Source organism: Ursus arctos, unplaced genomic scaffold (genome assembly GCF_023065955.2).
Source record: "Ursus arctos isolate Adak ecotype North America unplaced genomic scaffold, UrsArc2.0 scaffold_15, whole genome shotgun sequence".
In the NCBI taxonomy this organism is placed as follows: Eukaryota; Metazoa; Chordata; class Mammalia; order Carnivora; family Ursidae; genus Ursus; species Ursus arctos.
In genome coordinates this window covers 23,976,269-24,002,664 of record NW_026622819.1, presented here as the reverse complement: position 1 = coordinate 24,002,664, position 26,396 = coordinate 23,976,269, and the positions used below count along the sequence as shown (strand labels likewise).

The 26,396-nt window shown below is 38.2% G+C and overlaps 1 protein-coding gene across 3 annotated transcripts in view; it reads right to left on the bottom strand.

The window, feature by feature from the left end:
- Positions 1–7,840: 7,840 nt before the first annotated feature.
- CDH6 (cadherin 6) overlaps positions 7,841–26,396 on the bottom strand; it is a 124,222-nt gene continuing 105,666 nt past the window's right edge. For 2 of the 3 annotated variants that reach the window (XM_026506732.4, XM_048224401.2), the window contains exons 8-12: positions 22,895–23,031; positions 20,263–20,384; positions 19,095–19,212; positions 18,712–18,963; positions 7,841–13,870 (exon numbers count right to left, since the gene is read on the bottom strand). In XM_026506732.4, coding sequence (XP_026362517.2) covers positions 13,380–13,870; positions 18,712–18,963; positions 19,095–19,212; positions 20,263–20,384; positions 22,895–23,031 — 1,120 coding nt within the window. In that variant the 3' untranslated portion in view covers positions 7,841–13,379. Of the gene's footprint in view, positions 13,871–17,573; positions 18,964–19,094; positions 19,213–20,262; positions 20,385–22,894; positions 23,032–26,396 lie in introns of those variants that run through there. The other variant, XM_057312171.1, reaches the window with a different exon arrangement.

The following is a 26,396-nucleotide window of genomic DNA, read 5'->3' as shown; positions in this document are numbered from 1 at the left end:
CTCAGAAGCCATGGTTTATAGTATCCCTACCCCTCCATACTTGTATCATTGCATTTTATTACAACTGCTTATTTATCCCTTTTCTGCTATACTATAAACCCCAAATTGTTCATGTTCAAAGTTGTGGTCCCAAATATTTATCACAATAAATATTTATTCATATTCACTGATTGAATGAATATAGGAAAAACACTAAAAAAAAAACCTTCAAAAAGATGAAAGGAAGATAAATGAGTGGCAACTTACCTGGCAGAATGGAGAGAAATTGAAGCCTAATTTCTAGCACAGGGTGGAAATCCGATAAGAAGCAAGCTGATTCATAATGACCTCAGGAAGGTCAGGAATCAGAGGTGCTGGGGACCTCTGATTGCCAGGGTGTGGGTGTGGCTGAAAACAGACTGACTGTAAATCTGGATCGGGAGCAGGTGGACCCCAGATCCTCTTCCTACCCTGCATATCCAGGTGACTTTTCTTCACTATTTTTTCCCCATCCCAGAAGAAGGCAGCAGGAAATTTACTCTCTAGAAAAGATGAATCAAAGAGATTATGCACTCAGGAACAGCGACAACCAGTTGAGAGCTGGGGGAAGAACTGTCCCTCAAGATGGATTAAGTGAAAATCTAGATTATAAACATTTTGATCCTCCCAATTCCTTCCCCATGTAAATCTCTCTGAATAGTGGCAGCCAGGATTGGACCTCCAGGGAGGAGATCGAGTATCCTTTCAGTGGAAACTGATCCAAGACAAAAGATTTACAAACGCTGACATCTGGGTGCTCTGGTGAAACCATCAGTGTCCTTCAATGACCCTGTGGTAAGGCCTACCAGCCGACACACAGAGCTTCTAATTAGCTTTTCAGGACCTCCCCATTAAGTATGAACAGACAGCTAACAATCACTAGACATTTGAGGAAGACTTTTAATGTGGAAGAAAAGATCAAAGCAAACATTGAAATGAAATTCAGAAAAATAGAGATAAGCAGCAGACAGCAGAAGAAAGTGTTTTAAGAAATTATTCATGACATCAGAGAGATGGAGAATTTCTGGAGTGATATTGCAAGCAACAGAAAAGTACTGGAGATTACAGGGTTGAGAGGAATTTTAGAATCATGTCAGGAAATTTGTGACTGAATTATGACAAGTATGTAGAACATCAAGCAAGTTTTAAAAAAAAGAGGGAATTATGAATTTCAGGAAAAAATTGAATGAGAAAGAAAGTTAAGTTATAGTACAGTATAGGCTCATCTGTGAGCAATATTTACGTGGGGTAAATGTACACTCTTAATTGCTAATTGTACTGTAACTATATTGGAAGGACGGGGAAGAAGTGAGCATAAGTGTGTGAGCATGTGTACGTCTACACACACAGGCTGTTGTAAATCTAAATTTTTATTCTCCATAGCAGGGAGTCAGTAGACAATGTTCAAAACTGTAAACCCAAGAAATAGTAGCATTAGTTTGAACCCTCTGAGGTTGTTATTACCACTTTTTACCCACAAAAATGACCATTTCTTATGATTTAACTTAATGTGAGCATTATTTAGAAATGAGGGAGTAAATACTAGAAGAACTATCTGAGAAAGTTGAAGGGGATTACCTCTGGGTAAGGGAATGGGATCGAGTGGTAAGTTTATGCTGTAACCTTTCTAGAACTGTTTGGCATTTTGGACAACATACATAAATTAATTTAATAATAATTAAAATTAATAAAAGAATGAACAGGTGGCTTATTTCCAAATTGCCTAAGTGAAAAGACCCAACTTTACTTCCAGAAATGATTAGCGGTGGTAATTGATCTGATTATGCTCACCTTTTCTCCTTTAAGGATTTTTACCTTTTAAAAAATGACTATTAGGAGAGCTTTCTCTGAAAAGACAAAAATAGCTGTTCTAATAGCTCCTTTAGAACTTTAATTGGAAATTTGGTTGTATCTTCTTCCAATTAAGCTAATTGAAGTGGAACTCTGATTGGGCCCTGGGAGAGGAGGTGCTCCCCAGCTGAGGCTCATAGAATAACAGCTGACTTTAAGAAGAGAGAAATAGAAGCAAATGCTTGGGAAGACTGGTGAATCAACTCTAGAGGGATTTCAGTTATTTACTTATTGACTGACATATGCAGGGAAAGTAGCCAGAAAAGTTCTGGAAAAAAAGGTGGGGGGAGTAGAGAGGGTCACCTGAGGTTTTAAATAGGTATATATGAACCACTTCTGGTATTTTAACTGGAAACTTGCAAACTTTTCTGGGGAGGGCACCTGTGTTAATTCCTTTATCATTTGCTAGACAAGTACACGCTTGACATCCAGTAGGTAAAGGAAAATTGAAAGGGATGTGCAAGAATATTAGAACTTACATCTCTCTTCATCCCTTCCAGAGCCTTCTGTGCTAGTCAAACTGATCTACCTGCAGTTCCTTGAGTTTGCCTTTGCCTTTGTTACTGCGGTAGCTTCACGTCTGTCTCGAATTTGGGTGTGTATAAAAATCGCTGGGGAACTTGCTGTAAATGCTGATTCCCAAATCCCATCTCCACTTTAGGATGTCTTTGAATACATTAGGCACAATACACAGAGGACCTATTTGATCTCAGATGAGCTATAGCCCCCAAAAACGCAAATTTTAAAAAGGGAGACTTCAAAATACAGAAGAAAATTTCAAACAAAAAAACAACCCCCCCAAACAATAAAAGTCTAATGGTGTATATAACAATATTTTGTAAACTAGTAAACTGAAATTGGATTCCTTTTACCCCATAAAATGTGGGTACATTATAATATGTTTCCTATAATGAAGATGGAGCCTCCAAAGTTTGGAATGGCCTGCGGCCAGGGGAGTACATAAAATAGCCCTCATTGTTCCTGGAGTGGGAAGGGGAATTTGCATTTTAGAGAAGCAGCCCATGACTTTGCTGTAGGTTCCCGTACTCCTTTGGAGGCCCAGCTCAAGTCTTAATGCAAGAATCAATCAGCCGCTCAACCTTTCTCACCCGAGAGCTATCATTTGAATTTTGATGTCATTTTGTCAAATTCTTTTAAGGTAGATATATTTCTTTGGATCCAAAGGGAACCAAACAGTCTGGATTTAACACGTTTATAGTTTTCAATATAAATTATTTGTTAAATATATATTCAACAGTGGTTTAATTTTTGTAACTTTGCGAGATTTTTCATGTAATTGTTTCACAAATCAAAAAACACTTTGTCATGATCTTCTTGATTTATGATAAAGAAAAAACATTTTACATATAAAGTAGGTAGGAAAGTTCTCATCATGTAGATATTCAGAAATCACTGAAGACTGGCTCAGTCTTAACATATTATTTAATGTAGTTTAATAGTATCAGTGACTACTTTTTGTAATGCTTGAGACAGTAAAGCCAAAGAAAACAGTGTTATAAACACGCATTAAATTTGAAATAGTGACATTCTGAGGTAACGTTCAGCTCTTTCTGAATCTCTGCTGCAGCCATAAGTCAGGAGAGAATCAGGTGTCTTTCTTAAGCTTTTGATACTGACCTTCTGAGAATGAGAAATAATGACAATAACAAAGAAACATTTCTGATCCATAAACTTCAGCTTCCCCATTTTGTGATGGGTGGGAGGACCAACTGGGAGGGCTAAGAGAATTCCCCTGTTTTTTTCTGGATTCCATCCACTCTCCCCAGCTCCCTGAGCAACTTGGCTTTAAGCTCTGACTGCCTCCTATTCCTGCTACCCCAACTCTTTATGTCACCTCAGCCTCTTAGAATTAGCTGTAATATCAGGCAGGAGGGCTTGTGGAAAGAAACCTTAAATGACTAAGGTTGACTTTCTGTTGCTCGCAGGAATCCAGGTTCAAAACAGAAATTAAGCTCCGTTATAGAAAAATATGGAACATACATAACTTGTAGTTTACAAGCAAAGATTTGTAGCTTCTGCTCTGCCACATAAACACCACTTTACTGGGCAGCTGGATTTTCTGGGGATATCACAAACACCATGTTGCTGAGGAGGGTACCAGGATTTAATGAGTGCCAGTGGCCAGAAGTTCCCCTCCTTCCTCCTCAGGTCCTGCTTCAGTTATGGAACATGAATTGCTTAAGGAGCAACAGGAAGTCCTCATTCCTTGCCTTCTCCCTGTCCTGTTATAGGGTATTGCTACCCTACAGAGGGCTTAGCACAATTTGATGTCCGAAATGTCAGATGTTGTCAAGATTATTATCACATAAGCACCTACATCTCTTGCTGTCTTGAGTGGAATTTTCTATTTCTTGGGAATACTTTTCTTTGGGAATACTGTTCTAATTTTACAATTGAAATCAGTTGGATAAATTGGGGTAAATAGGCACAAGTTTTGCTTTTCAGGCTTTTTTTTTCCTTCACAGAGCATTTGGACTGATCTTATAGATAGGAAGGCCTTTGAGGCTACAGCCATCAGCAGAATCCAACCTCATCTAAATTTGTATAAAGGGAAAAAGAATCCTTTTTCCCTCCCAATAAATATTTCTCTCAAATGGATGAGATCGGACTATGTATACAAAGAGGAAAATGTAGGGTTCAGTGGTGGGCTTGCAGCGCCTGGGTTAAAAAAGTGATTTTAATTCTAATTCCTGTGATGGGACCTCAGGACAAATGACCCCACTTTGTTTGTTTGTGTAATGGGAATGATCTAGCCTATTGTGCAGGGCTTTTGTGAGAGTTATATTAAGTCATATATGTAACAGTTATTTCTAAAGTGCTATATAAAAGTAAGGCATTATTATCAGGCAGCTAAGCAAAGTTAAAAGCTTTAATAAAACCTATCCTTTACTGACTATAAGGAGACATTTTCTTACCAATGTGCAAACAAGACATATTTGCCATTAAAAGTTTAATTTTTGAGACTAAATGGCCCAGGAAGCAATAAAGATGATCTAATATGTCGAGAGACATTTAAAAAAAGGAATAAGTATATTATAGACAGAAGTAGGAGACAATCTACTTCTTTTAAAGAGCCATATCTATTCATAGCATATTTAGAAAAGTATTGAATTCAGAAATATGAGACCTAGAAAAGCGATCTAAAGAATCAGGGTGTCATTCAGTACAAAATGTTTAGTCAGGCAAACTAAGATTAATAATGGGAGATTAATTCGTGGCAGTCCTTGAGAGAAGGGTATGTATAGAGCAGGGAGTATATCTGTCTTTTTGCTCCTATATCCCTATCACCTCTGTTCATGCCTGGACCATCAGAGGTTCTCAAATGATTTTTGCAGAATGAATGCAGAAGCTCAGGAGTGGGGGCGCCTGGGTGGCACAGTGGTTAAGCATCTGCCTTCGGCTCAGGGCGTGATCCCGGAGTTCTGGGATCGAGCCCCACATCAGGCTCCTCCGCTATGAGCCTGCTTCTTCCTCTCCCACTCCCCCTGCTTGTGTTCCCTCTCTCGCTGGCTGTCTCTATCTCTGTCGAATAAATAAATAAAATCTTTAAAAAAAAAAAAAAAAAAAAGAAGCTCAGGAGTGTTACTGAGGGGAGATGCATCCCCCAAGCTGAAATTAGTATCTGAACTGTTCCAACAAAGAGACACATGCTTGTTGTTTCGGATTTATGAAATAAAGATGTGGGCTAATTATAATGGCAGACTGAGCCTTTTAGCTTCCTAAATTATTCCAAATTTTGGACAACCTCAGGATCGGCATGCTCTTCCCAAGTATCAATGGTGGGTAGTCAACAAAACTGAGAATGAAAGAAAACTAGTCTTTCACTGGCGAACTTAATCTCTTAGGTTTGGAATAGCAGGTGGGCCAAATTCTATCGTTCTGCTGTGGCATTCATGTTAGGGGTTCTAAGGCTATATCTGGGAGATCTATGAGTCAGTTGATTAGAAATATCTACCATGGGCCTTGAGATGAGGGATGGTAGCAAATCGCTTTTTTAAAGGGGTTTTCCAGTTGAAGGTTGAATTTGTGGATGATTTCCGACTTGCTCTTTCGATAACAACCTCACGATTGTTATGAGATGTGGCTTATTAAGATGACTGAAATTGGAGGGATTTGGGAATGATATTGCAAGATTGACAGAGATGAACCTGTAAGTGGTAGATAACATATTAAGTGTATCTTCCATGTAAGTGACACTCACCAGAGAGTATCACCAGATACACATGTTTGTGTCTGTCTACATCTCCTGGCCCCTGTCCAGTTAGTGTGGAGCCATACGACTGAGTTCTGGCCAATGAGATGTGAGCGGAAGCGGTATAAGCAATGAGTAGGCCCTGCCCCCTTAGAAACATCTCGTATGATCACCCAGCAAACTCTTCTCCCCTGCCGTGTTAAACCTTGGAAGCAGTGTGCTCCAAAAGGCATAGCTACAAGGAGAAAGGCTCACAACCACTCTGAACACCGTAAGAGTGAGACAAACTTTATGGAGATTTTGGGTTTTCTCTGTTGCAGCAGCTAGAGTGAATTACTCTAATATATACTAATAACTGTTATGGGAAGTGGTGTGTCTTGGTGATGGGAAATGGCTTAGCCTGTCTAAACGTTTGAAGGAAACTTCTTCCTGAACTGGGTCCTTGAGACAGCACATTGCCCTTCCTGCCTACGCTACCATTAGTTCAGGGAAGTTTCCTAGATCCTGCTGACTCTGCTTGCCTAGGGGTCACGAAGAGCTGGGGACACAGGACAAGGGTTAGCTCTAGCACATGGTGAATACTACCTGGCAACGGACATATCCTTCAAAAACGTCTATTTCCAATACCATCATTCCTTCCCATGGGTTTCTGGTTCCCACCAAGTTAACTTTAAACCCAATGGCAAAAACCCCACAAGAAACAACGACAAAAATCAGCTGCTATGGTATTACCGAGCCTCAGTGTTCTTATGCCGTGTGACTTTTCCAAGCGTAGTCTACTTCAGGGAATCTCAGCTGAGATGAGGGGCATTGCTTAAACATCTCTCTCTCTTCTTTTTTTCCCCTGCTATTCTTTTTGATTTCTCATCTCCCTTTATCTCAATCCTATGAATTTCTAAACCTCCCACGCCCTCCTCCACCTGGGCAGAAACAGTTTCTCCTTCTTATGAACACTTGCATCTCTGTCTCTCTGAAGGCATCTTCCCACCACCCTCTGTTGGATGCTATAGCTAGGAGTTTATGGCAGCCCTTCCTCCTGGACCATGAGCTTCTGGAGAGGAGGGAAAATATATCTATTTGACTTACTGTCAAATATTTCATGGCACACATTGGATTGCCCGCTACTGAACAAATGAATGAATAAATGAAAAATCTCCTCTGCAAAGCTATGAATTCTCTCAGTTAAAAAATTATGAAACAGCCTCTGTGGAAATAGGAGGCAGCTTAAAAGAGAACAAGCATATGAAATATTATAGCTCTGAATATGCTAAAAGCATTTTATTTACTCATAGTATCAGAATGCTGGAAGGATTTTATCCTTATTTCCCTCTGGTCTGGCTCTTGCTTTTTCTTTTTCTTTTTTAAATCAGAGATCCATAGGCATTTTTTTCTATGGGAGCAAAATAAAGGATGGAGATTTGGGATGGGCAAAAATACAGAACTGTCTTTTTTTATCTAAAGCAATTACCATGAGGAAAAACAGCTTTCTTCTTAATACAGCAATTCCATAAATAACAGTAAAATTCTTGATGCCCCAGCAGTAAGAAGTCTGCAGGGCAGCACCAATGATGTATATCGCTGGCTGGGAGAAACTATTGTTTACAAGCTAATTATTGTATAACAAGCTGGCTTTAGTTAGCTATTTGAGAGGTTCAAACAGCAGATTTGGAAAGATAAAGGGTGTTATCAGCATGTACATTTTTTTTGAAATCTCTGATTAAAAACAATAGTTTGAGAGAATTGAAAAAACCGAGTTAGAAAAAAACAGTTTATTAAGTAATATCATATAAATAACTTGTTACAAAAATTGATTTGCAAAAGGCATATTTACTCTTTGTGAGAAATCACTTTTTAAATTGCATTCTTTTCAAATGTATACATCTAAGAAAACAAAGGAAAGTAAAAGAAGCCATTTCAAGGAGCACGCCTTTGCCATTTGACTACCACAAAAGGCCTGGCCACACTGAGCTGTAAGGTAATCGTCTTATCTCTCCTTCGAATACAGGAAACTTTCTCATGTAAACTGTGAAGTTATGAAAATCTCCCCAACTAGAAATGTTGATGAGAGCTGAGCAGTGGTGGTTTCTGTCAGGTGTTTTCATCGCCAGGGATACAGGCGATGCTGAGAAAAACCTTAAGACTGAGCAGTACAGCCAGGAAATCTTCAAGGGTGGAATCAGCTTCAATTTATACTTGGGAGTATTTTTAATTAAAAACAATCAATACCAAAAAGCTTTTATTTTCTGGGTTTAAAATCACAAATCACAGTAGGAGAATGCCAAATTGCCTTAGCTTGGTACTACTGAAGACGCACGTAGCATTTATTATAAGGCCTATTCTTACGCAGTTTACTTTCAAAGCAATGAAAAGAATCACAAACAAAACAATACGATGGTTTTGAAGCGTTCCTACGTTTCTTCTGAGCAGATTGGCTGCTTTGCTACGCAGCATTCTGCCTGAATGCCTTAGCAATTCTATACATTTGATTCCTTAATAAACACTAAACTAATAGATCATAGAAAACTAAAAGCTTATAGAAGGTGCCTCTAGACATATTTACATAAATAACATAGTCTCGCAAGAAAGACCAAGATCTCATTATAGCGGAATGCTTTTTCCACAACGCTGGGTCCATGCCTCATTTATCAAATTAACCCCATTTGAAGAGAAATTTGAGTTTGTGGTTCATGGGTTTAAAAAAAAAAAAATGGAATTAAGCAACTTGTAAAAGCTCTTTTGAAATTAATCTAATAACCCAGTGGCTCTCAGGCTAAGTGCCTCAGTCCTGTCTGAAATACAGTGGGTAATAGGCTTTGTTTCCATTTGGCCTCCTTTTGGCACTTTCATCTGCTGGCTCTGTTGGGCTAACGTTCCCCCCAAATTAAAAAATGAAAATGCATCATAAATAAGGTATTACAAAATGGGGAGTAGATTAAAGATTGTCTCAGCAATGCTTAAATTAAATTGACGATGCAGAGGCCATAAACTTCTGGCTTTAAAAATGAGCTATCTCTTTATTAACTTTTAACAAGTATGTGAGTCACTGTATTTCCTTTCTAAGAAGGTATTCCTCTGCCCACTGAATATGATCAGGGTCTGATGTTTTTTAGTAGAGAATTGCCCCTTTAGAAAACTATTCCATAAAGATGCCAAAGGGAGATTAAAAATGCTGCAAACGTAATAGTCACTGAACTTTTAAGGAGACCATGCTGTAATTCTGTATTCTCTGGAAAAGAAAGCTGCTTGTCAGACTTTGGAAAATAGTTCATTTTCCTGAAGATCCATACACTAAGTCTTGATCTCTCCACTCTTATAATCTGATAGAGGGGGCTGAATTTTAGTGTTAACATATAAATGTTTGACTGTTTAATCCTCTGTGACAATTCAAAAAAGATTTCATCTAGAGGAAATCATAAAAAATAAAATTACACAAAAATGACCCTTTTTAGAGGATACCTTTCAAAATAGTGCGAAGGGGGGAGATCATGACTTTCTAGAGAGTTCTTCCAAAGTAATTATATTGCTTTAAAACGGGTGACTGGGGTAAGAAAATTGATTTGGTGGTTTGGTTCCTGGGGAAAATGAATTTAGGTGTGCCTGATTTAAATACTTAGTTTGTGCCCAAGAATCAACTCTGTTCTTCCCTTTCAGCTGCATTCTTCTGTGGTCCTCAAGTATGTAGAATTGAGGAATTCTTAATTCATAGTTTATACATTATTATCTCCAATGAAATACCCATTTCAAGGCAAAGCATTTGATGGAAGGTATTGCTCAGCAAATCAGGACATCTAACATTTATACACTCAGAAATGGAAGTAATAGAAACTTTCTAAAGTTAATTTGGATTCATAAAATTTGGATGTTTCTAAGATAGAGATTCAACTTTTAAGAAATTTTTGTACAACTTTTTTGGAGCTCAAAATGAACACTAAGCCAGAATTTTTTTTTTTAATGAGTTAAAATTGAATTGCCAGGTTTTGTTTCATTTGAAAATGAAGTCAATTTGTATCTGAAACTCCCTTTATACAACTAAGCTGTAAAGCTAAGAAAGCTCTGTAAAAAACATTTATTTATTGTGCCCAGAGCCCCTGTCTTATGGTTCCATGGAATCATCTTTTCTTTTCTCCCATTTGATTTCATTTTTTATTTGGGGACAAATGTTTATGCCTTTCAGCAGAAAGTGGCTGTGAAGTGAAGGGGTTGTAAACTTATGCATGATAGTTTAACATTTTAAAAAATCCCAGCTTATTTTAGGGAATATCTCAGTGGTTTGAAGAAACTCTCCCCTTTGAATGGAGGGGAAAAAATTTTTAGAAGGGCTTCAAAGTCCTTGAAGAAATCCACAAAAGTGATCTGCTTATAATTAAGGAATTTTAGTTTCATAATGACTAAAGCAAGTATTAAATTTTACCTCTTCCCACTTTCCTTCCATCCTTCTTGTCACTAACATCTAATATCAGGACAGAGACTTTGTGAAAACTGAGCTGAAGACTGGTTTTTTTCTCTAGTAATCATTCATATTGACCGGGGTCCTTGATGCAATATCTTGGTGGGAAGGAAGGGAGACCCATACGGAATCATGGAAGTATGGCTCTCATTATTTCCATGACATCAGACAGTATTAATTATAGTAAAATACTTACAGGACCGTGGTACTAAATATTCAGCTCTAGTCTTAAATTATCCAATTTCTTAGAGATTCATCATCAGGTTTTGTGGTAAGAGATTAAGCAGTTATTTCAATATTTAGTCATATTAACTTGTTCTTGGCCCACCATACCATCTTCAAGGTGGGATAATATACCCTGCCAATTATATCTCAAATATTCCAGTACAGAACTACTTACTTTCACTTATGAGGAGAGAATAAACCTCACCCTTAAACATTGGAAGTTGCTAGTGTCGACCCTCAGACATTCCAATTAACCCAAAAGTTCAAAAGGAAGACTTTTGATGATATCTTTCTTTTTATAGGCTATCTTTCTTGATAGAATTTATTACATGACATGAAATGTAAGGACAGAGAGCTCTTTAATTTTACAGTAAGTCATGTGATTAAGGTGGTGTTCTATTGCTATAAATAACTAGTTCTTACTAATTAACTTTACTAAGCTATCTTTTTTCAACACTTAACTGTGACTATGATATTCATTATACTGAAACCCTCCTGTGGTATTTTGTTTGCATTCCTGTGTGTGTGTGTGTGTGTGTGTGTGTGTGTGTATGTATGAAGAACTAACAAAAAAAAACCCTGAAAACATGAAATACTTGTTAGTACACAGGGAAGTCCATTACAAAATAGGAAACCATTCAGGAAACACAAGGAAGAATATGGTTGTAAAACTTTTTCACTCTAACTGGGTAACCCAAAAGACTACATTTCTCTTATTTTAAAGGTGCCGTCTTTACTTCCTGGGTAATACACCTATTTAAACTTAACAACTGTATGTTTCCAAATAGAAAGTATGTACTATATGACAGTATCCCCAAATGGAAATAACATTATCTGTAGAAAATTAACATTAATTGAAAATAAATCCCTAAGACTAATAATTGAAGTCAGCATATTCTTAAGTACATAATATATATTTTTATATATATATATATATATACACACACAGAGCCTGGGTTTGCTTTTTTTTTTTTTTAAGTTTTCAAAACAACGATGTTTTCGTTACAGTACTTTGGAAATTTCTGATGACTGCACAACATAAGATTCTAATGATACAAATCATTAGAACAGCCATATGAAATAAATGATTTGAACCTGCCAAAAGGATTAGTTCAGTTCAGTTGGGTCCTCTGGATAATAACTATGATGCTAATTGCATAATTAGAGAAATAATAGATTGGATGGATTGTACATTACTTTTCTGTTGTAGTTTGAAACCATTACTTTATCATTAGTTCAAAGACAAGGATGGCAAGGTTGCCGTAGCAACAAAGTTAAAAACAATGAAAAAATATTAATGCTTTTGAAAGTCAACTATCATTTTGATACAATCTTAAACACTCTTATTAAAGGGAATCAAATTTTTCCTTTCGTAAGCGTCTTCCAAACATGTACTATGTAGTTTTTCACTATGATCTCAATAATATATCTATATCTATCATGTCATATAAATATATAAATGTTTCCAGATGTGAAGGACAGGGTTTCAAGTTCAAGTGTGGCTGGCTCTCTTTCCCCATTAAACTCTGAGGGCGGGATTTGAGTTTTATTTAATCTATCTTTACTAATGCAACTTAATTGTGTACGAAGTATCTGAAGAATATGAATTATTGTACTTCACGCTGCTACTTTCAAGTATATTGGAATAATACTGACAACAACTACAGACAAGGAGTTAAAATTTGTCTCAGAAAAGTTCCTTCAAGAATTTTAAACAATTAGACTTATTTGTAATTAGCCTACTGATGGTTGAAATAATTTTAAGTGATCTGTGGTACATTTGGTGGCCCGAACTTTAAAATATGCTAAATATTTCCTTTGTTTAACATCATTAGCTGTTTTCCCTTTCTCTTTGTATGGTACAAGGGCAAACTTTTGCAAGCTTAATATATAACAAATTATGAGTTAGTGTCAAGGAATGAGGTATTACATTTTGTTTGTTGTTTTTGAATGTTACCATTTAGTTTGCTTCTAGTCCAAAAGAGGAACAAGAATCATAAAATGTTGGTGGATTTGATGTTTTGAATAGTCATTGGTGCCAGATAAAGTTCTCGAAGAAAAAACAGGGCTGGCAAATGCCATTTTGAATTCGTTAGGACACACCCATAATACACACCCATATATATAGTTCATTATCTCCTTGTGAGCTGATATACCAGGACCAACTTCACAGTTGTTTCTCCCTCATTTCTCTTACTAAAACTATATTTTTTATCATTAAAGCACAGTCCCTCATCCCATTAGCATGTGAAATGTACAGCCAGAGCAGCCCGCTGACCTGAATCAATGGAGTGTAGCAGGGAGGCCAGGGGATACTGAGCATGTTTCGAACTTGCCCTAAGAGAACAAGGGAAAATACCACTCCTGGTGCTCTCCTCCAGCAGGGGCCCTGTTGGGCTGACTGACATGGTTAACTGGATGCGCTAAAAAATAAACATTTGCCTTTTGGAAGCTCATAAAAGTGTACTAGAAAAAAGTCTCTAACATTGGATCCACACGGACTGCAGCCATTGACGTTTGGAACGGGTAGAACAGAGAACCCTTCACGGAGCGGTGGATAAAGTAGAGAGAAAGAGCCACTTCACCTATTTCGGTGTGGTACTGGAAAATGAAAAAGGCAACGCATTAGGAGTCTTTGTCACTGTCCACGCCTCCGTACATGTCTGCGAGCTTTTTGAACCGAGGGCCCCAGTCACTAAGGTAGTCGTAGTCCTGGTCTCCATCCGTGGTCACTGACTCCAGCGAGCTCAGCGAATCGGCCACTGAACCGGTGCCCTCGTAGGCGTAGGTGGCCAAGGAGTCATAGGGCGGGGCGGTGGGGTCCGTGTCATTCTCCTTTAACCTTTGGTTAATGAAATCCCGAACGTCCGTGTTGTCACGAGCTGCTGGAGTCCGTCGGGGGAGAAAAAGGGCCTCAGGCACGATGTCCCTGCGTAATTTGCTGTCCTCTATGGCTTCAGGATTCCTCAGGGTGCCGATATCAAAGGCCTGGGTGTCCTCCTCTCCACCACCTTCGTCGTTGTAACTGACAATGTTGTCTCTGATGTCCTCTTTGGATATGATCAAAGGTTCTTTTTTCCGCTGCCGTCTCAAAGCTGCAAACAACACCACTGTCACTGCAAGCAGAAACAAAGCAGAAGGGGAAGAGAAAGTTAATTCGCCGCCCAATTAATGTCAGCAAGAAACACTGTGCTCCAATGTGAAGTTTTAAAACTTCTCTAGGAAACTGCAGACTCAACTTTTATTTCTTTGAGGTTGTGCTTGCCTCCACGCGTGATCAAACTAGGACCCTCCCCAAAAAACAGAGTAAATATTTGAAAGAGAGTTACGATTTAAGTAGAGGATAAAACACCTTCATATTTTGTCAGTAGTTCCCTTTTGCTTTGAAATGGCAAACTAGTTTTCAGGGTAAGGAAAAAATAAAATAATAATAAAAAAAGCTCAAACAGCGAGAGCGCGGCAATAAGAGTGCAAATTATGCTGAACACATAAAATGCTCTGAAACTGCTTATAAGCACAAGGCTGGCACCTTCGGGATGTGTTGAAGGTTTGCATAACTCCGCAGCTAAAATAACTTTTGCACTATGCCTCCTTTTTTTTTCCTGGGAGAAGTGCAAAATTAGTTTAAAACCCAAAGTAGAGATGTGAATGTCTGCATACCTTTCTACATAGAAGAAATATGATTACAGATAATATCTGGAGAGACCCAGATACAATTCAGAAAGCCGTTCTGGACTTCAAGTTCAGCCCATTTGAAAGGGGGCAGGTTATAAGACATGCACCAGGTTATTTCTGTTTGAGCTAAACAAAATAAACACATTTAAGAGGGAACTTGGAAAAAAAAATCTTTCAAAGGTTCATCTTCTCTAACTTTGTTGCCTGGAATGTTGGTTCTTTGAATTTTTCCTCCTAACTCAAATTAGAGGCAAAGCAAGAATTGTGTTTAAATAGCTCCTCCTGTTTCTCCACAGCTGGCTGGGTCGAACACAGCTGGCTACCTGTAGAGAGACACATCTATGAATGGACATATGGGTGGGAAAATAAAAACACAGCGACAGCCTTAGAGAGGTCAGAAAATGCATTGTTAAACTGGGTTAGTCCAGGGGTGTTTCCTCAGAAAGTACTAGTAACGTGTTTTTATTTTCTCATCCATAACATGGTCCAGATTTTATGAGCCATAAAGAATTGAAATATTGTAGTAAGAATTACAGAATAATTGCTTTTGGTGGCTGTGTATATCTACCTATATAATGATGGCTATATGCATACCCAGATATCTATATATTAAAATTTCAGGTGTTAATAGTATTAATAATAATTGGTTATCTATTGAGAAATTCTATATGCCAAGCACTGTGCTAAGTGCTTTACATGCTGAATCTCATTTAATTACCACAGCAGTCCTACAAAGTAGGTACCGTTATTATATGTATTATATGTACTATATAATATAGTAACCATTTTTCATAGAGGAAATTGAGGTTTAGAGATGTCACATATACAAACAATTGTAATCCAGGTCAGACTAAAAAGCCAACACTCTGAAAGCACGTTGGGATTATCAAGTGCATGGTTGTATAATGGTACACATTCTATCTTGCTGCCAAAGAGCATCCTCATGCCTCATTTGTCAGCCATGAGTTTATGTATTTCTTCATTCACTAAGTACTTATGTAGTGCCCACTCTGTCTGTGCCAGGTACCGTTCTAGGTACTATCCATTGAAAATATTAATCAGGAGATGGGCAGGAGTGGTGGTGGTGGTGGATGGAGATGGAAAACAAACAATGTGTATCATAAATAAGGAAATTATTAGAAGGTGATATGTACAGTGTAAACAGAAAGAACAGAGGAAGGAGGATGAAGAGCACTCCCTTGTGTGATTGAGAGGCTGTGTATGCTTTTTAGGCGGAGATTGCTTCATTGAGGAAGTGACATTTGAGCAAAGGTGTGGGGAGTTAGCCAAGGAGCTGTCTGGTGGAGCACAGCTAGAAGGAGAGTGCCTGGAGTGTTTGACAAACAGCCAGGAAACCCTACGGCTGGCCCTGAGGCAGCCCCAGACAGGAAGGGAGTAGGGAAAGGCCTTGTCATATGGGGCCTGGAGGCTTCTGTATGTCCTCACTTAACCCTGCGGTGCGGGTGGGTAGAAAATTTCAGGGCTTTGGGCAGAGGGATGCTCATAATCTACCGTTTATGCCGGATTCCAGTGTGACCAATGACAAGGATGTGCAAAACAGAGGATTGTACCTCAGGATGGCCTCTGGGGATAGTGAATAGAATCAAGATGAATGTCCCCCAAAGCATTAAAACCTTATGTACAACAGTTCATGCCATCGTTTAAGGCTAGATAGCAGGCATTTATCACTACCTAATTCCGCCCCAGTTTAAGTGATCTGTATCTATCGTTTTGGTCCTTTGCACACCTGAAAGTGCAATACCTAGAAGAGAGGGCACATCGGGTAATTGAAAAATTCACCACCTACTTCTCCTACAGCTACAACTGCCTGCATCTTTTCTTTTTAGCCCAATGTACATCTGAACAGAAATTCTAGAAGGGAGATCTTTCTCAAAGCTAACTTTTATCGACTGGAGATGTGAGTTCAAAGCACGTTGAACAAAACAAAACAAAAAATTCTGAGAAAGTAATAGCTTTCTTCCCAGTAACTGACCTCTTTTCTTTTCTCTACCCCCTGAGGCCAGAGGACAGCAGTGAGATTTGGGGTGGGGGAATGCTTGGACAATTTGTGCTCAAATCCCATCGTAAAGCTAGAAGGTAGCAAGGCATTTGAAATCAGTCTGCCTAGGCTCGCTTAAAGGATTTGACCCTTTTAAGTCTGTTTCTTTCTGTGAAAGAGAGGCAATAACACAGTGCCCAGTGTTGTCATCAGGAATGAGTTAGTAAATGAGAAGTTCTGTAGACTCTAAAGCACCATAGAGACACGAGATATAGTAGTTGTTTTCACTGTGGTTTTATTTTTGTAAATAAAACAAGAGATGCCACAGGATCCACTTTATTGACTGCAGATTTCCTCCCATATCGATGTGGCTTTTCTGTCTCTTACAAAATCTCAGGTTTGCTTCCACCTTCTTCGATTGTCTCATTTTCAGTTCGGGCTCTCTTTCAGCCTGAAAATTGCCCTGCCTTCTATGAGCTCCCAAAGAAAGTAGAGTGCAGTGTGGAAGCACCAAGGCTCAGGGGGAGAAGACCTGGGTTTGGAACTTTGTTCTACTGCCTGTTAGCTGGGTGATGGGGCTACAGGACTGCACACCTTAGAGCCTTGGTTTTCTTATTTGAGATGCAGATAAATATATACCAGATGGTTCTGAGGGTTAAAGGAGAAGAACAGTTGTGAAGCGTCTTGGCCAGTGTGTAGCCCACGGTGTTAGCCTAGTAAAGGGTCAGTCCCATTGAGGTCCTTTTTTTTTACTAGGTACAGAATTCCAAAGAGACTAGACCAGATGCAGGGAGCATGGAGACAAGTTAGGAGTACCGAGGAAATGGTGAATTTTTTGGAGGAAGGAAATGATGAAGAGAGGATAAAGGGAGTTGGTGAGGAGGAAAAAAGCCGGGGCAGGGGGTGGGTGGTGGCGGGGAGAGAATAACTGGGTAGATGATGAAGGAAAGGAAGAATCACCTCTTTGAGATGACAGTCAGCTCTCCTTCTATAGACCACAGAAAAGTCCATGGAATTCTCCCTGACTACAGGCCTGCCAATTCAGCCCTTCTAAAAATAACCTTTCCCCCCCCCAATCAAAAAGAATATTCATATCCTTCTCTTCTAAAACAATTTTTACAGACTCACACCATTAGAAACACTGATTTGTCTTTGCATACTGTCAGCTTTTATTTATCCTCATATCTTAAAATACTTTCCCCAAATCTTCGTTGACAAAGAGAATCACAGTTCTGTAGTTAAGTTTCAAGACTTCTGTTATAATTAGCAAAATTGATATGGAATGTGAAGCTCTTAAGCAGGGTTCCCTAGGCATTCTCTTCTTGGAAAAATGTAGGTCTTTTATTCTTTATTCTTCTCAACGCTATATTGTCGTTTTTAAAAAGAGTTTCCCCCCCCTGTGCAATCCAGGTTGATGCTTCTTACTTTTCTTCCCCTTGGGTAGCAAGCTTACTTTGCCTTCTGGAAGGTCTGAATTAACTAACATTTGATTTCTTAGTTCACAACAGTCAACAGTCTGTTGAGCATTTTGAGCTCAACCTGTGTGCTTAATTCATGGTTTGGCGATAAAAATTTCATTTGAATCATTGCTGGACCTCGATTTTCACCTTGATTGCATTCATTTCTTTTAGGTCCCAGATTTATTTCCTCAGTCACAGAAGTTGTTTATTATTGAGAGCCTGAGAAATAATAGACATTGTGTATGTGGCAGCTGGGGAGCAGTGCTCAGAAGGTAGTGATTCAAATGGGTAGACCAAAGCAAGTTGGCTGGGCGGAAGAAAATTTCATCGCTTTTTATTTCCCCGTATGAGAGAGAAAAAGTCATCACGTTTCTCTTTCCACTTTCCCATTGATCTTTAAGCTTTACCTTCATAGAAAGGGTCATCAGCACACCAGCCATGCCAGATGACTTTCTCACTTTAAAATTTAACAATGTTTGCCAGGTTAAACAGGAAACAACAAATGAAATGAAAAGGGCATATTGAGAGTGCCCTCCAGTCCCCCTGGGATTCATTCCCTGTCTGAGAGACAAGAGATTCTTTGGGTGGAATGATTCCCTGGGTAGGTGAAGACATGGGCAAGTTTCACATCTGTTCATTTTCCAAAGCTATTTTCAAGCAACAACTAGTTCATGGTTGAGCAACACAGATTCTCAGCATGTAACTCTACTCACCTAGATCGGGCTGTATGCCTTACTGGGGGAGGTGGGTAAATCTAGGGTGTCACTGTAACAGTGTGTGCCCCTCAGCATGGGGAGATAGGATGCAGGGAGAAGCAGTTTACCTAGTAGGGTCACGATGCACAGAAGGATGGCGATCAGGGCCCCCGTGCTCAGTCCCGTGGGGTGCACGAGGGCCTCCGCGTGGCAGGACTGCATGTTCCCATGGTGGTCACATGCACAGACCCGAACAGTCACTGTCCCAGTGCTGCTTTGGACTGGGTAGTCGTTGTCTGAAATCACCACAGGCAGGAAATAGGTGCTCATCTCGTGTCTGTTATAGCCATTTTTCCGAGTTAAGATTCCTGCCGTGTTATCTGCAACCAGAAAGCAAAGTGGTGAATGTCACATGCCTACCACATCATGGATTGGAACAATTGTGACGCTAATAGAGAGAAAGAGAAAGATATCAGTATACCGACAGAGAAGGTACCTTGGGTCCATTTACCTTTGTTGTCTTGAATGGTAAAGTTTGAGCCACTGGCTGCTTCGGGGGCCAAAGAGAATGAGAATTGGTGCCCGCTGTAAGGGTCATCTTTGTCAACGGCTCGTAGGGTCTGAATCAACTAAAATCAAAGCCATAAAGCTGCTATGAAGTTTGGCTAACTCAAAAGTGTTCCTTACAGTTTTACAGTAAATTGCTTGACTACATGATTTCTAATTTTAGTTTAAGAACAATAGCCTCTAGAACATTTACAGTGAATCCACTTTATGCAGTGAACTGATGGGTTGGAAATAGAGCCAGGAATGACCAGGAATAAGACTTTGTTGTGGGGCTGTCCTGGGCACTGAAGGATGGTTAGCAGCAAGCTTAGCCTCCTCCCACTACACACCAGTAGCATCCTACTCTTTGTGACAATCAAAAATGTCCCCAAACATTGCCACATGTACGCCGGGGGCAAAATCGCATGGGTTGGGAAACACTGCCCTAGAGTGATATAATACCACAATGATCTAAGACAACATTTCAACTAAAAAAATTCAGGCAGTCTTTGGACACAGCCTGTTTAGAAAGGCAGTCTTGACATACACATAAGCCATCGGCTTGCATAAAATCTAAAAAGAAAGTTTGTACATAAAACACAACTTCAGCTTCCCACTTTAACATGTATTTTAACAGTGCACTTCTATTTCGACAAACTGTAACATAATTTTTATATCACTGGCTGAAAAGACCTATTTCGGGTAGGGGCAAATGTGTAAAACAGGAAAACATTCACAAATTTGTATTATTTGTACAGGTGGGCAATATAAATAGGTGAAACTATGAATTATGGGCAATTGTAAAATATGTTCTGGTTATTGCTTTCCAGTATATACAGTAATTAAAAGTATGCTCACCAATTAAGATTTTTCCAATAAAGCCGTGACTAATCTATTTTAATGAAAACTTAAGACTGATTTGAATCAGCATCAGTCTCTGAGAATGATGAACTTCCAGTTCTTAAAAACTGTCTGTTCTCTTATGCAAGTTAAACATTCATTCTGGTTCTTATTTATAGTATTAATTTTGTTAGCATTTACTTCATAGATAATTCAAAACTCGCCCTCAGCTTTGTGTATTAGAAGATCTAAATTAATCTGACTGAATTAATTTGCTTTCTTATGAAACTCACCTGATCTGCTTTTGCTTTTTCACAGACAAAGGTTTCATAAAATTCAGCAAATTCTGGGGCATTGTCATTGACATCTAGAACTTTAATATATAGAGGGACTCGGCTGCTTTGCTTTGGATTATCTGCAATACGCCAAAAAAGAAAGAAATAGGCATTTATATATTGATTGCCAATTCCCTTTAGACAACTGTCACTCACTCCTTTCTCATTCATACACAGATTTCCCCAAGGCTGCTCTGAGTACCACAGGGCGTTATGTACTGAGTTAGTCACCAAAAAGAATTAGATTGGTACTTCTGGAGTTGGATACACCTGCTGGAGATACCTATGGGACAAAGCTACTTGTGTCAATAGAGTGAAACTGGATAGCAAACCGCAGAGTCACATAAAATAAAGAAAAGCTATCTAGGAAGGCGTTTATAGAGGCAGATTTTAAGGGAAGCCAAAGAAGCAGGGAGATGGGGAAAATGTGTACAAAAGAAAGAGCAGGGGGAAATGAAGGAAACCAATGGTTGCTTTGGTCTTAGTTCTTTAGTTTTTGTGCTGAATACAGGCTAGATGTAGTGCCCAGCACTTTGCTATGTTATCTTATTTAATCCTTACAAACTTCTGAGGTAAATACAGTTATCGCCCCTACTGTAGAGATGAGGAAACCAAGGTACACACAGGTTAGGTAATTTGAACATCTTCACAGAGATGATAAGTAAGAAGTAGAGCCTAGATTTCAACTTGGGTCTGTCTGACTCCAAAGCCCAGGCTGTTCATCCAGGATAATGAGAGAGCAGCATCCACGTTGGAAGACTGGAGGTGAATGAGTATTTTGGGTTGTGTGGAAGACAGATTCCTGGTGTAGGAATCAGGAGCTGGAATCTCCGAGCTCAGCACTCCTCATTCACTTCACTCACACATCTGTTTGTTCACATCATAAATATTTAGTGAGCATCTCATTTCTAATACATGCCAGCCACTCTTTGGGGTGTTGGGACACATAGGGAACATGACACAAATCCTGCATCCTGGAGCTTTATTCTAATGGGGGCAGATAAACTGTAAACACATGAATAGATAAGGCGTCAGATGCTAAGTGCTGTGGAGAAATTAAAGAGGGAAAGGGATGGGAGAGAGGTGGAGGCGCTACTTTGAGTGGGATGACCGCTCAGTCTCATCTGATGAGATGCCATTTGGACAGAGACACGAATAAAGAGGATTAAGCCATGTGAATATTTCCGGCTCTCCAGATAAAGGGAACAGCAAGTGCCAAGGCCCTGGGATGGGAGTGGGCTGGTTTTATGTAAGCTCTGGGCTTCTGTTGCATCAAAGATAGTTAAGAAGTTTAGACAATAAGATTCTTAAGCTCCTTTGCATCTAAAATATTGCTCACATTATTCTTCCAAAGTTGGAGCTGCCAAAGATGAAGTTTTAAAAGGTCTTTATCACTAGTACTTTCAAATATATCACAGAAACATTAAATCTTTAAAAAAAATTTTAGGCACAAAGCTTAAAATACACATGAAATGACTACTTCAGTAAAACATAAAATTTCATGATGTTATAAAAATGGTCCTTTTCAGTGTGAAAAATAATTTTGTAATTTTAAAGCTTTAAGTATGCTCTGTCATCAGTATCCACATTAGTCCCTCTGTATAAATTCTGGAGAGCAAATTCCTACCTAACACATTTGTAATTAGGAGTTCTTAATGCTATCACAAAACAATGCTTCATTTTGCCCAAATTGGTAATTTATTATTCTACTCAGTATTTTTCGGCCGTTTCAAATCTCATGAGTTATGTTGACAAAGAATACTACTGTAATATACCATTAGGTATGGAATATTGCACACTAGATACCCAACTGAGCTAAAAATATTTGAACTTTTAAAATAAAAAACACTAAAAAATGAGCTATAATTTGGAAGCCTATTTTTAAACATTCAAATGTTATTTTAAAAATACTTTTTCTTTCATGTACTTAGGCCTACACATTGTGTTTACATTACACAATTTTCACTGTGTATAATCATTTTATTTGAAGCATTCATTTGGCACTATTTTTCTTTGCCTTCAATTTCATGGGGACTTCCATAAAATCCACTCTAAACATTTTATTGATTACTTGATGGTTTGGATTGCTCACTTTGGTGTACAGTGGAAAAGCTAAAATTTATATCTCTTACTTCTGTAATGATTTTGAAATAGAAATTCTTTAGAAAGCTGGAGGATAGATATCTGAAAGATTTCTAAGTAATGCCTGCATTTTTTAATACACTTGATTTCCCTTCCCTCCCAATTCCAGCCACAAGCCCATGTTTTTCAGCTGCTTCTGTAATGTTCTGATTGATAAAGCTTTTTGGAATCAAATCTACTATGTACCAACTCAACCTCATTTGAGAGATGCATTCTCATTTTATTATTTCTGAACTACAGATCGTCCGCAGGTGCCTCTGCATTTGTGAATGAATTAACACATGCCTAGAAGAAACATTACTGCAAATCATTATAGGGCTCTTTCCCTCAATATGTATTCGAGTAGGATATCAGTACATGGTGACGAATTTCAGCCTTGCTTCACCAGCCCTTGCTGGGACACTCACTCCGTCAAGCAGGGACAGCTGAGGGGTGAGGTTAGACTTACTGATCTCTGTTGCTATCACTGTAATGTTGTGCCACAGCAATGTTTCTCGGTCAAGAAGTTTCGATGTAAAAATTGAACCATTTCCAGAATCAATGTTGAATATTCTGTCCATATCTGTGTGTCGATCAACAGAATACCTAAAAAGGCAGAGTAGAATTTAGAATAGTTTTCTTTTCTTTTTAAAATGAAATACAGTTGACACACAGTTAGCTTAGTTTCAGGTGTCCAGCATAAGGATTTGACAAGTCTACATGTATGCTATGCTCACCACAAGTGTAGCTACCATCCATCCCCATACAGTGCTAGAAAGGTTTTCTTTGTGTTTGTTATTCTCACATCCTAAAACTATTCCCAGAAAGTCTGTCACATGGATTTTTTTCTACTTGTAGCACATATTTGCGTATCTATAACTCAATACTAAGCAAAATATTCTGGGAAATTAATTCTTTACAACTGAGATCCTAATGGTAAACCCATTAGACAAGTTGCATGAGTTTGAGAATCACCAATAAAGTTTCTTTTATATGTAATTTGTATCAAGTTTGTATAGTAATTGTCACATTTTAACTCAAATTTATAGAACCTTAGAACTTTAATGTGTACCCAGGTATTCGTGTGCATAAGTAGGTTGTTGTCTAGTTTTCTGTTATCTACTTTGTTTTAAAAATGATTACGTGAAAAGAAGCAGAAACTGGCTAGTGTGGCTGCAGTTAGTGAGGTGGGAAAAGGGAGATAGAAAATGAGGTTGGACTGTCGATGGTTGGGGGGCCATGGCATGGAGTTGGGATTTGTTCTAAGAGCAATGCAAATCTACCAGTGGATTTTAAGCAGGGAAATGTTCCAATCTAAGTCACGTTTAACAAAGATCACTGGTTGAATTGAGGAGAATGGTTGGCAGGTGTGGTCACAAACTGATAGACGGGAAGAACAGGATTTGGGGAAGATCCTAAGTTCCTGTTTGGTATATTGAAGCTGAGGTGCTCAGGGGAAGTCTGGGAAAGGAAAGATCTGGATTGACAACTTAGATTTCTGGTTCAATTGTCCAGGAAGAGGAGGTCCAGTGAAGGGAGAAAAACATTAAAGACAGAATCACTGAAAAGATGATGGGAAAATGGAGACCCACGGTGCCCAGAGCAGAGTAGGAGCTAGACAACTATCTAAGGAGTTCAGAGAATTCGAAGAAAACCAAGAGGTGTCTTAGAAATCAAAGGAGGACTGAGTTTTCGATGCTGAAATTGATGAAAGACTAGTAGATTTTGAGAAATGTTATCTTCTTTATCAATTTATTACCAGTTTTTGGAATAGCTATATGTGGGGAAAATATGTATGCACTGTTTTATGTAGGGGACATTAAAGAGAAAATTCGGGAGACAGTTGATATGTTAAGGTCATTAGGGGGAAAAATTGCCCATTTCAGCTAGAGTCTCAAAATTTATGTCATGATGGGAGATTTTAAAATGTTGGCTTGGTAGAAATACAATTAAGTAAATGACCAACTAGTCATACACATGTAGACTTATTATGAATACTCTAAGGAAAATAAGCTCTTGTTACTAACTTGTAATAGTGTACCATGTTCAAGATTCTATTTCAGTCGATTATTTTGCTTCAAATGTAACTGGTGAATTATAATAAATATATTTTAATAAAATATATTTTGTCATCTATCAAGGGTCTAAATAAAATGGATATTTGATTATTGGAGTCTATTTAAACCTGATATTAAAGAGAATCAAGAAGTTCAAAAAGGATATGTATATATCTCAAGTCAGGTTAGAATTTTAATTTTAGTTTATATAAACCTAATATTTTGTTATTAAAGGTTCATCTCCTACAGATAAAACAGCTATTATTTTTGCCATTTATGTCATGAATCAATGTTTATTAAGAATTTAGGCAACAGGGGCGCCTGGGTGGCACAGCGGTTAAGCGTCTGCCTTCGGCTCAGGGCGTGATCCCGGCGTTATGGGATCGAGCCCCACATCAGGCTCCTCCGCTATGAGCCTGCTTCTTCCTCTCCCACTCTCCCTGCTTGTGTTCCCTCTCTTGCTGGCTGTCTCTATCTCTGTCAAATAAATAAATAAAATCTTTAAAAAAAAAATTTAGGCAACAGCATTGAACTTGATCACCTGCCTTCATTTTAAATTTGAGAATGATAAATATTTATAGCACATGACTAATTACCCAAAAAGGAAATCTCAATATTCATAGACTTTGTAAGACATTAAATGATTGCCTACAAATATTTTTTCCCTCATGAAAAATGTCAAGCTTAAGATATGCTGCTTATTGCCTTTATAAGCTGTTACAATTATATACAGCTGTAATCTTTTCTTGTTCTTTTCTTCCTGCTATAGTTTTAAGTTTTACAAGTAATTGTATTTTCCTGTCAAGCCTTTGAAATAAAGAATATGAGGTGAGGAATTTTTAGTTGAAGGTGGCTTTTGATTTTAAAGAGGAACTACTTGGGAAATACCCAAATTATACATGAGTTTTTCCCTTAATTAGGAAATTTAAAATTAATAGGAAATTTCAAATGTCTACACTGTTTAGGAAAGATGTATGCACATGAAGCCTTATCTGTTTGTTGTTTTTCTTTCCAAAGTAATTTCAATTCCTATCCAGTATATTTACTGCCCAGTCACATTAATTGTAGTCATAACAGATAAGGAACAAGGTAATCAATCTTAACATGATTATAGCAGATTATTTTGCTAGGTAGCTCTTCCCCCCCCCCCCGAAATTTATTATATTCTGTGATTCAATAATTTGTCTTCTAATGTATCCTCCCAAGTCAGGGAGATTTGTGGGTCAGGACAGGAAGTATGTTTGCATGTAAATTTTTCATAATATTTATTCAGAGTGACATTTTATAAGACTCTTCCATGAAGTCAAAGGGCATTTGTGATAAAGTTACTGGAAGAAAATTATTTTATGTAATTAAAGATTTGTACCTGTATAAAGATAGATTGATGTTTGGGGGAAGAATTCTCTAGTATTAAGTGTGTACCTAACATATTGTCTAGCACCTAGTTCAGTATTTACATCTTGGATAACCAAAAACTATGTGTGGATGTACTTTCCCAGTATGAGAATCACTTTTGTCCTATAAAAGGACTCACTGGAATATACATTTATATACCATATATCCTTATTGGTATTTTTATCCTTAAATCTATATCTATATATGAAATCCGTATGTACCAAGAAAAGGCTGGCATAAAAAACTTCAAAATTAGCTGACAGCAAACCCAGTCTGACAAACTAACTACTTCCTTTAATACACGTAAAATAATGCAATGGGTTAAAATGGTATTCATTATAAAAAGTAAAATAGACATAAAAATGCAGCCAAAATTCCCAGGAGACATTATCTCTTTCAATTAAAAACATGTTGATTGATCAAAGAGGTAACAAAGCTCATATTTATATAAACTAGCAGCATTAACACTTTCAAATTTGTCTTCACATTGACTTGCTAAGATTTTTTTCCTTTACACAC